The 12,009-nt window shown below is 40.2% G+C and overlaps 1 protein-coding gene across 2 annotated transcripts; it reads right to left on the bottom strand.

The window, feature by feature from the left end:
- Positions 1-7,283: 7,283 nt before the first annotated feature.
- fam8a1a (family with sequence similarity 8 member A1a) lies at positions 7,284-11,467 on the bottom strand. 2 transcript variants are annotated; one of them, XM_083925661.1, is made up of 5 exons: positions 10,976-11,467; positions 10,077-10,197; positions 9,724-9,847; positions 8,756-8,895; positions 7,284-8,627 (listed from the first exon to the last, which is right to left on the bottom strand). In XM_083925661.1, exons 1-5 carry the CDS (start codon positions 11,388-11,390, stop codon positions 8,483-8,485), a joined length of 945 nt encoding a protein of 314 aa, XP_083781787.1. In that variant the 5' UTR covers positions 11,391-11,467; the 3' UTR covers positions 7,284-8,482. The 2 variants fall into 2 exon arrangements, with proteins under 2 accessions (XP_083781787.1, XP_083781788.1); XM_083925662.1 differs by having other exon boundaries at positions 10,994-11,467.
- Between the last annotated feature and the right edge of the window lie 542 nt (positions 11,468-12,009).

Raw genomic sequence — 12,009 nt, 5'->3', positions numbered from 1 at the left:
TCTTGGCAGCTGTAAGCGTTTCTGAAACCCTTTGTGTTTTCTTTGTAGTAACAGTTTGCTGCTTTGACAATAAAAGTATATAGGGGACACCGGGGACACTTACAACAAGGGGCATTTGTAACATGTCAAATTGCACTAGATAGATCAGAAAGAGACAGAACCATGAGACTCCGCCAAAACACGCATAACTATATGATGAATCATACAGTTTTATTCAAAGTGTATGACTGGATATTATTAAATAGTTTAACTATTTCAAGATTCTTGGGAGTTAATCGTTGTCCTTAGTATTTTTATGAAGGTGTAACATGTGTTGTTACAATCACCTCTGCACGTGGGGGCAGATGTAACATTTAACCTCTAGTGTTTCAATCGATATTGTGACTCTAATATTGCTTGTAAAAACATTTGATGACCATCAACAAGTAGAAGAAGAATTCCTTTATTAGTCCCGTGAATGGGGAAATTAAATTTTCACTCCATTATTTTTAATTTTACACACACACAGACCCGAAATACACACACATGCACAGACAGGACCTATATACATGCAAGAGAGAGAGATGTTAGAGCGAGGGGGCCGGCAGTGACCGGCGCCCCAAGCAGTTGGGGGTTTGTTGCCTTGCTCAACAGCACCTCAGCAGTGCCCAGGAGATGAACTGGCACCTCTCCAGCAACCAGTCCACACTCCATTCATGGTCCACACAGGGAATTGAACCAGCAACCCTCCGGTTCTCAGCCCAGTCACCTATGGACTGAGCTACTACCGCCTCAGGAAACTGACACAAGTTACTTACATAAGAATTGTATTCAAGAACTTAAGGAGGTGTTTGAGTAATGACTAAACCAAAAAATTCTTACAATTGTCCCTGGTCTCCCTTAGATTTTATGACAGTACTGTCTCTTAAGTCTATTCATATCCTGTATACTAATTATACAGGATATAATTATCTTAATCTTAGTCAGACTGTTTAAATACCATACTAGCTACATAAATAATATTTCGCAAACAACTGAATTACAGTATATAAGAATTATGTGACGTAGTATGCTGTATCTTGATCTGCGCTCTGCAGTTATGCATGTGTTACATCTGTGAGTGTGCTTGCTTCGCATTCTATTAAAAGCAGACCTCTCCACTAGCCGGCCCATTAATACATGTTGTCAGTCAGCAGGCCAGATTATGCCCCATCAATTTGTTACTCTGCCACCCGGGATGGGATTTCTCAGATTTCCACATTCTCAGATTCCGTTTAAAAAGGCACAGTTTTCTGAATACGGGCTGTGTTTATTTCTCTGTTGATTGAGCGTTTTAGTACTTTCACTGTATTTCTATGGGACCTTGACCTGCTTCATGATAAAAGAAAATACATGAAATCTCATGACAATATGGGACATTTATGATATTGTAACTATCAGTTCAGATACCCAAACGTTTCATGCTGTAACTGATGCTAACATTAGGGATATATACAAATTGTTTGATCCTGATCACGAATGATGTTCATCCTGATCAGATCCACATGGTTTGAAGAAGAGCAGAACTGTACCATCGATTGCAGCTAAAAGCAGTCCTGTCACTTTAAACATCATTTTGTAAATTAAGCATTTGGGTGTATTTCAACTGGTAAATATATACTGTATTTTATGACAGAATAAAACCAAACTATGTGTATGTCACATAACGTTGAAGATTTTAGATAATTATTAGCTAATAGGTGAGTAAAATTACACATTTTTACTCAAACTCTGGTTCTCTTCTGTGTAGTCATTCTCCTGGTGTCGACCTACCCAAACCACTAAACACGCACACGCATAAACCTGTCTGTAGACGTACTGTGTACATCTGCACATATGGACATACAGTACGCTCACACCAGCAGCCTGTAAAGGGTTATTTTTAGATCTGTGAGTCTCCTTACATACAGTACATACCTCAATCAGGGGGAACCAGGTGGTGGGTCTGCTGGGGCCCCACTGAAGAGGCACTAATCCTAGGGGTGTCAGGGCCTGGAGCCCGGAAATTCTGTGTCAAGCATGTAACCTGCTGCCGTGTGTCATCGAAGCCTCACAGAGGACACACAAGATTTGTAGACTCAGGGATTAAATGCAGGACTCGGTACTGTATGTTCAGTATGTTAATATTAATCACACAAACAACACACACACACACACACGTGATGAGAGAGAGAGGTTTTGTGTAATTGTTCACAAGTCTGTGTGGGTACAAGTTGTGTAAGAGTGTACAAGTGAGAAAATAAAGTACTGTTTGTCTGAATTCACAAGAGGGAGAGGCACTGAGGGTGGGGCACATTTATGGATGTTAAGCAATGTTTAACAGCTGACTACTGCTTTACACACACACACACACACACACACACACACACACACACACACACACACACACACACACACACACACACACACACACACACTGCACAATAACACTAACTGCTCTGTCATCGAGTGCTTACCACTTCCTCCTCCTCTCCACTTGTCTCCTCCCTCTATCCACATATAGTATAGTACTACATGCTCCAGTTGACAGCTCATGTCGAGCCAGCACATTCCACATTATTACTACTTCAGATGTTTGTGGCCCAGGAGCACGCCGATAGGCTGAGCTGCTTCAGCCACCAGGGCTGTTGAGAACCAATGAACAGCCTGCTCTGGGGAGTGAAGACACAGGGCCGTAATTAAAAAAGGGAACTCCCTCTGCTGGGCGATACGGAGAATGTCTGGGTTTGCCTGAACACAGACACAACTGTCTGTTCATGGAATGCAATCTTGTTATCTTCCTCTCCCTCTACTCAGACACTTTATCATTCAAATCTTCCTATCTAATATGAATGTATGCACATGCTATTTTCTCTCACGCTCTTCAGATCCAATGCCTTCCTCGTTTTATTCATTCTCTCTCACTATCCAGTACATCTGTCAATCAGAGAGTGGTCCTGCAGCCCGACCTGCCTACAAGTGCATGATATAAGAATACCAAGTGACAGACAACCTGTTGTTGGCCGTTTAACCCTGTATACTCTTGGAGAGCATCCAAAGGCCCTGAATGGAACTCTCTGAGATATCTGAGGGTGGAGCATCCCTCTATAAAAGTTCCATAAAATCTATGAGTCAGATGGAAAGTCCAGTTGTGACAGAGTTGTATGAAGTGTGTGTGTGTGTGTGTGTGTGTGTGTGTGTGTGTGTGTGTGTGTGTGTGTGTGTGTGTGTGAGAGAGAGAGAGAGAGGGATAGAGAGAGAGAGAGAGAGAGAGAGAGAGAGACTGTATGAAATTTCATTATAAATGAAACTTTTGCTGTCTCCACTCCCTGATTTTGCACAAAAATGTGCTACTGGAGGATTATATGCCGTGATGAACTTTTATAATCATGCACAATAGCAATGATTTCCATCCCTGCCCCAAAGCTATTTAAGGAGTTTAGCACTTTTTTTTAACTTGTAAAATTTATGGAAGATGTTACACATTTATAATTCAGACACTGCATTTAAATATGTTCTCCTCATTAACATCAAACCACACGTCGGTGTAAGTGCAAGCTCCAAGATGCTACACTAATCGCTAAAGGCCAACACCAAAGAAATGCAGGCAACAAGGTAAACCACAGCTGCCATGACAGCAGCGTGAAAACAGAAAGCCAGAAGTTGAGGCGGCTATTTTGATGCAGTTAAAGATGGCGTCAGTGAAGAATCATTTGACAAAAGGTTTTATTCTGGTAAAACACTCACAACAATTTATACATTTATACTGTTACATAGATGTTTGTTTTCCCACTGTTTCCCCCTTTATTTTAAGTGATTTCATTAAAAGCTGCTATAATCCTTATTTTGATACCAACAGTAGGTCAGATTACTATGTTTGATGTTAAAGGTGTCTTGTGACTCGTAGTGACCTTGCAGTTCCTCTCAGCTGTACGAAGCATTTGGACATCTTTCAGCTTATTGTTGGCCAGAAACTTTACTGTGCCGGTACTATAATTTTGATACAAAAATACTTTCTTCTTCTTCAAAAAAAAGAGGTTTTCCCAAATTACTCAAATTTGACTAAGTTATATTTTCTAAAACCCCTGTGAGCCCTTTGAATATTCTCATTTGTCCAGGTCATCGTTATCCCCAAAGCAATTTCAGCCAAAAGCAACTGGACTTGGTTATTTTTTCTAAGAAGACTTTTCACCTCTTATCCAAGAGGCTTTATCAGTTCATGTACGCATCTGACCAGGCTGGGACCTGTTGGATCCATTAAGGACTACAGCAGGCCTACATACCTTCAGTGCTCCAGCTCTGATGAAATTGTCTTCACTAAAGTAGTATATTATATACTGTACTAAGCAAAGTTCAAAAGTGTTGCCATATGTCCTCAAGTGTCTTTTTTTGTCCAGCAGGGAAGACGACTTTTGCAATGTGTGTGTGGATTGGCGTGTTGGCCTCCGTTTGTCTTTTGCGTGTGTGTTCATGTGCTGTGTGTATGCGACAGAGCAAACAGAGAGAGCTGAGCTGTGCAGCTGTGCAACTGTGCAGGGCATCTCTTGTATAATAACTGAGAGGTTTAGTGAGTCTGGCTGAATTTTAATAGAGTTCTGCGGGGTATTCCATCGCCTCTGGTCCCATGGCTCAAAGATCAGAGAGAATTTTCAAGCATGGTGTCCCTCAGCCTTTCACACTCGCTCCTTCATTCTTTCTCCCTTTTTCCTCCCCACATCTCTTGCCATTTTCACTCTCCCTCTTTTCTCATTTTCTCAACTCCCTTCTCCAATCCTTTCCTTCCTCTTGGGCTTTTGTCTCTCTCTTAATCCCTTTCTGTGTCTCACACTTTATGTTGCTCTCTCTCTCGCCCTCGCTCTCCACTCTGTCTCCCTGTGAAATTTGTATTAGAGCCACTCGAGGCGTAATTATTGCTAAGCCTCTCTCAGTTCTCTGGCACAGAGAACAACTCATGACTCTCAGTACAAAAAAAAATTGCTACTGAAGGACAAAATGCTGTGATGAACTTTTTAAATCATGCACAATGGCTGACAAAGTGTTTGGATAGTTTTTTTCGCCCTCCCTGCCTCAAAGCCATTTAAGTAGTTTTGTAGTTGTTGTTTTTTTTAACTCATATCTAACTTCTACAAGCCCAAAATTAATGGAAGATGGTACACATTTATAATTCAGACGCTACATTTACACGGTGTTCTACCACTCTTCAGTAACATATGCACGTGTAGGTGCAAGCTCCAAGAGGATTCACCTAAAGACCAGAGGGAATTAAGAAAAAGGAGAGGTGCCAAAGAAATGCAGAGATAAAGACAGTAAGGCTGCCGTGACAGCAACATGGTGCAGGAACAGCTCAAGAGAACAGAATAAAAAAAGACTTGAGCTGGTAATAAATAAATAAATAAATAAATAAATAAAGTCTTGTGACTGGTGCCTTTTGTTTTATTTGTGTGTATGTTGGAGTGAGAAAGTTGGCAAGAGACTGGTGATAGTTACTTATTCACAAGGATTAATGGTTGCTATTTAAAAACCTACCATTCTGAGCAGAGCCAAGTGTCTTCCTACTGGGACCGTAAGACAAAATACGCCCCTGGCTAATCTTACAAGAACACGGCACATAAAAATTCAACTCCACAGCACTTTGGCACTGGAAATAAAAAATTAAATTTAAAGTAACACTGCAGTTATGAATTAGTGCGTTTCTGACATGAATTGTCTGTCCACTTCATGTGAGTAACCTTATTAATTATCTTGAATCTTTGATCAAAAAGTGTAATGAGATGTGAAAGCAGTCCATACAGAGGTAATACAATTTAAAAAATGACACAAGCTCAATATTCATTTAATGTTCTATTGAAATATAAAGTTAAAAAATAAAAACGATTGATGTTTTTGTGCACCTGTGTGACATGTAAGGACTAAAGCAAAGACTTCACACAAGTAAAGCATTGTCGACAAGCTGCATCATTCCATATCCAAGTAAATCACAGTACATGACCTGCAGCCGAGTAACAAGTTCTCATACACAGATATTTTTTTAACTTTAGCAGTAAGTTTGTAGATGTCCGCAACCCAGAGATGGCTGGAGAGGTCACGGAGCAACGCAAATGCCGTCTGAAGATTAAAAGTGAGGTCTGTCAGCAATCTGGGAATACAGTGTGTGTGTGTGTGTGTGTGTGTGTGTGTGTGTGTGTGTTTGTGTGTGCGTGTGCATGTGCGCACAGAAGGTAGGTATTGCAGAAATATATTTATGTAAGTCAGCATGTATTTTAGGCTATGTATTTATCAGTTATGAAAGTAGAGTGTGTTTTTGTTTTTTTTACCACTCTATAAAGATTATGTGCAAAAACATCTTTAAAAATAATGCCAACTTCCAGTAACTGCGGCCTATTTTTCATCTACTGTACCTGGGGTACAAACACGTTTTGATCTGTGCCGTCTAATGTCGCCCCCATGTGGCAACAAGTGCTGTAGCAACTGTGGGGACCAGTACTCTTAAAAGATGCAAGACGTCTGTGTTTAACATCTGAATTTAATTCTCTTTCAAATATGAAAAAAACAAACAAAAATGATGAAATCAGTGCCAACAACATTATTCCTACTGCAGATTTAACGACAGCTTTATAGTGGATTTAGATTGGATGACTCTTGTTAATTGTTGTTCACTTGGACTTAGGTCTGTACTTCAGTTTGAAGATGCCTTCAGGTTGAAAAAAACAAATTACGGTGCACACCGCATGCCTGTTGTTTCGGAGCGTGTAATGTCCTTTACTGGTCTAAAGTAGAAACTAATCCCCTTTAATCCTGTATTTCTATTGCACGGCAGCTCCAGCGCCCACATTCTCAGTCATGAGACAAAGAAAATTAATTTCTTAATGTATTTTGAAAATCCTGTCAATTATCTTTGTTTTTTGCCAGATCAGTCCTTTTTACCGTCTAACCTCTGAAACTTCTGCTTTGATGTTTCAAACATATTCAATACTCTGCATTATGACAAATACTTCACGTGGTCCTTTCTTACATTTGTGTTGTTAGTTCCATGTTACATTCACACATTTCCTCTGTGCCGAGCTGAAGCTCTTTGCTTACCCTTTTAGAGCTACACAGAACAAATCTGTTATAAACAATGCAACCAAACGAGGACACAAATACATTTCTTTACTTAAGCAAGGGAACAAGGGGCTTTAAATGAGACACTTAAAAAAGAAGGTTGTATGAAATCTTTTATTTAATCTTCTATAGCCACCTCCTTAATAGTTATCAGTAGCACTTTGTAAATGCTTGACCAGCAGAAGGATATTTTATTTAGGTTTTATCAAAATGTGTTGAGATGTTATGTGCAAAACAATTAGTTTTATCAAAAATATTTGTATATTTCTTCCTAAGTTTGTCTTTCAGATTTAAAGACACGGATATTTGAGACGATGCAATATTATTGTGCCCTTAACATTTTTGCATAATCTCGTTATGTTAATAAGTCTCTATACTGTGAATATAAGTAAAGTCTATATTGGACTGCTAAGCCAACATTATAACATGTAAATAAATGATTAATAATCCTTGATACCAGAAGTGTTTTAAATTATGCATAATTAGAAAACTGACATGAGCAGTGGCATAAAAAAGTGCAGTTCAGACAATCAGTGGTTCTGTGATGCAAAGCAGTCGCCCTGAGTCACAAGAATTACAAGTCTGAAGACAGAGAAAATAAAGTTACACGACAATAACAACACAATACTTCTTGATCAAAATATACACAGGCCGAAAGAAGGGATGCAAATGAGCCTGGCGTTGTATTTCTTCAGTCTGAATGCTTCAGAATAATAACAATGTAACACACAAAAATCATGGGCAAACAAAACATTGTGTTCACCATTATTAACTTGCAGAAAAGAATAACAGTATAAGAAAATGCTGATATAAGAACCTAATAACATTTAATCCTGCTTCAAAGCCCTTATGTCTACAACTCTGATGAGGTTATAGTATGTGTGTCAAATTATTTTGTTAGCATGTGTTTCTGTTTGTAGAAGATTAATCATTGAATACTACACATGGGTACTTTAAGCTACACAAGAAATAAATAAACAGTAAATTATGAGCACACGTAATAAGATTCACATCATGAGGGAAAGTCTCATGATATATCGGAAACATTGGACAGCACCATTTTCAGCTTAAAGTATTTCGCGCTTAATAAAATAAAAAAACAATCGCAATACTATAGAGGGTTTCCTGACAGCTTATTTGTTGATTCAGTAGTAAACAAAAACACACACAAAGATGTGAAGATGGATCCTTTAGGTACCAATGAACCAGGCCTATACCTGTATGCATCCAATTTTAAATTACAGTTTAAGTCCTTGTTTGATCCAGTAGAGAAATGAGCCAATATATTGCTTTTTTAAAAGTTAAGACACTCTGAACACACAGGCCTGCAGTGCTTTGTCATTACCCTGTCATGTATTAGAAAGTCTGCTGCCTGAGGAAGAGGCTATCTGCCCCCTCTGCGCTGGACAACAATGGTCCCTGCCACAATGTCATACACAGTCCTGTTGTGCTGGAAGAAGAGTAGAGTGATGAAGACGGGAAAGAGGAAGGCGATGGAGAAGTTCTTATTAAGTGCCCGTACTGCAGAGCTGTGAACGTTAAGACAAAAGAGGCAAAACAAGAGGTAAGATTGAGAAATTCCGACACAGATGCTCGACAGGTAGATTCCAACTTGGACAAATCAAAAAAGTAACGCATCCGGTATGTGATCACTCACGCAGAGAGGGAAACATTAGATGCTGGGACTACAAGGACTCGGTTGGGTCGGACCAGAGTGGATGTGTCACACGTCACCACCCGCAGGCCGAGCAGGAACTTCCCTGGTGTGGCACCACCGGCACCCCAAATACAGATGGTCTGATTGGAAAGAGGGTGGGGGTGGGGGTACAGTTTATCACTGAATGCAATCTCTATTTTCCTATGCGAGATGCACATTGTCAATAATGTGGTTTACAACAGTTAAGGGCAGAACTTATTAATGATACCACGCTGCAGGAGTTAAAAAGATGAAAAGCTTCAAAGGGAAGAAACCTGCCAGATGGCATTATGGTCTGAGCAGAGGTGCTCCAATGTCCCAGAGCTGCTTCCCACCTGGGAAAACAAGCCACTGATGCAGAAGTGGAACAAAAGACGTGATACATGAATTCATCTCAGGCAACGATGAGTGCAACCTTGCATCACTGTCCTCTGTGGGAGGTAATGTTGTGTTGCAGAAGAACTGACTCTACTCATTAAACAAGAGCATGTGGCAATGAGGCAGCTCACACTAAATGCGAATAAACAAAATGTGGTTATGTATTTATATTTTTAATATTATTTTTTAAAGTATTTTGTGATAAACCTGTATGCAGCATTACATTAAAAATAATTGGTTTGAAATACTCAAAGTAGCATGAAAAGACTTACTCCATCCACACTCTTCACTAACAATCCTTCCTGTTGATGATGTTGTTACTAAATGTACAAATGGATCAATGCGAAATTAATTGGGGGCAATATATCAATATTTACCAATTATCAAGTATTGTGACACACAATTTTGCTACATAAATCAATAACACAAAACCATCCCTAACCAGGAATTCTCTGCTTATTAACATGAACTACACTTAACATGGGATTTCTCAATAGCTACATTAGTGCATCTATATCACCTTTGTCAAGGCAGTGCAAAATATGACTCACCTCATAGATGCAAACTAGCACCCTGTACACCAGAGCTACAGCCATCATCTTCTGCAGGTCCTCCATGGACGTGTTCTCGTCTATCTCCTCCACAATGAAGTGGGCAATAAATTTGGCAATGTCCCTTTAAAAAGGAGAAACAGCATGCCTGTGTGAGGATGGATCTGGGGAATGTTGAAACAGCTCGCCATTAAAGCAATGATGCAAACTATTTGGTCATGCAAACTCTGTATTTTGCATAACTGACCCACAGCTACACCAGCGCCTGGTTAGCCCACTTTGGCCTGTCTGGTTTTTTCCTTTTAGTTGAAAAGATCTGTTTCCCCTGAACAATTTATGATGGTTTCACTCACTTCATCCCACTCAGATACATGATCCACAGCACGATAGTGGCCTTCACACAAAACAGGATAAAGAAGTCCACTGTCTCAGCTAGGAACCTCTGAAGGGGAGAGGGGATGGTGTACTCCCGTCCTGTGTGGAGCCGATGAAAAGACAAGTGTCCTGAGTAGAGCTGGGTATCCTTTAAACATTTACAATAACAGCAGCAATACAGGTTCCCGCACAATACTCTTTAAAATATAAAATTCTATTTGAACAAAAATAAATATTAAGGTTCAAATATTTATTTTATTTCAGCTCTGTGACCCCCGTCTCTGGGTAATTTAGTGTTTTTACTGCATGCCACCAGCATTATTAGATCTTGGTACAAGCATGCTGCATCCTTATTGGCTAACTGTAAGACACCAAACCCGAGTACTGACAAACTCTTTTAAATTTAAAACGGAACACATTAGTTTGTCTAATTTATAGGGTTTTTACTCGATTGAAGAAATGAATCGACTATCACACATACAAATTGTCGACTGATCCATCAGTTGATTGAATCGACGTTTACTCCACAGAGAATCATGCACAAGCACCACATTAGGTCAAAAAGCATGAAAAATGACTAATGACTTAGACCAAAACGCCTGATTAATCGACTAATTGACTAAGAGGGGGCAGCCCTACTCATTTATACACTTAAATAAATAGCCACAGCTTATCTACTGTCTGTGTGTTGAACTTATCAGAACATAACAGACACTGAGAAATACCTTGGGATGACTCTTAAGCATATAAGCTCGTTTCCACAGAGTAATATACTTAAGCCTGCTTCCCACCAGTCTCATGACCGAGCTTATCCAACAGAGTCCGCACATTACTGCAGGCTGAATAAGCACTGGCACTGACTACTACAGCAGCTCACCGTGAAACCGATCCATACCTGCCTGAGGTGGATTCCCATTGTGCTGCCGGGCATCAGTAGCTGAGGTCTGCTCTGCGTGGGCACCACCTGGATGCGGGTATGATGCAGGGAAGCTGAGGGGATAGGGGTAACTGTACCGGTTCAGCGTGTCAAAAGCCTGCCGCCCATCACCGGAGGTCGATGCAAGTGTACCCGGTGTCTGAGCGCTTGTCCCCGGCGGGGGGAAACCGCACGGAGGAGGGAAGGGAAAGGCTGAGAGAGCCAGCCAGCTCTGGTAGTGTGCATTTCCCCAGTAATACTGCCACATCCACTGCTGCAACTTTGCGCAGTATTCCGTTGTTTCGGTGGTGTGAGGCTGCTTTGCGTCGCTTTCAGGGCCGTCGCGGAGGTCGTCACTCGTCGTAGTCGGAAACATGTCTGACCCTACTTCACAGTCTCACCTAATTTGACAGGAATATCTTTTTTTTAAAGCGTCTTTACGCCGTCAGGTAATACCTCCTTAGCTCCGCTCATTAGCTCCCTGCTGGATACTAGCACAGCGCTACCTAGGTGTGTTTGTAAATACAGGGATTTCCGGGACGGCTCAACGTGACACGTTACTTTACAGGCTGGTATAGTTGTGTAATATTTCGGTAATTCAAATTTAACAATAATGTGTCATCTCAAATTCCCATGTTACAGTATTTGTATAGAAAAACATCTGCGAAATACCATCATGTTGTGGAAATGGCTTATGACAACCCCCCTGCTGTCATTAATGGTATGATCCATTTAAAGGAACACAGCGCCAACCAAAATTCACTTCCTCATACAGTAGAAGTTTGTAGTAACAGAGACCACTGTGAATAACAGCAATAATAAATGAATAAATGATAATGTATATGTAAAAAATAATAATATTAATAATTTTATCACTTTTTGATTTTTTTAAAGGAAATGCCAGTAATTGTCAAGTCAAATGTATTTATTTATATAGCACAATTCAACAACAAGGCTATTCAAAGTGCTTCACACAACCATTTAAAAACATTGTC

This window comes from Echiichthys vipera, assembly GCF_963691815.1.
Source record: "Echiichthys vipera genome assembly, chromosome: 13".
Classification (NCBI taxonomy): Eukaryota; Metazoa; Chordata; class Actinopteri; order Perciformes; family Trachinidae; genus Echiichthys; species Echiichthys vipera.
The sequence above is the reverse complement of the archived record's forward strand: the minus strand, read 5'-3'. Positions and strand labels throughout refer to the sequence as shown.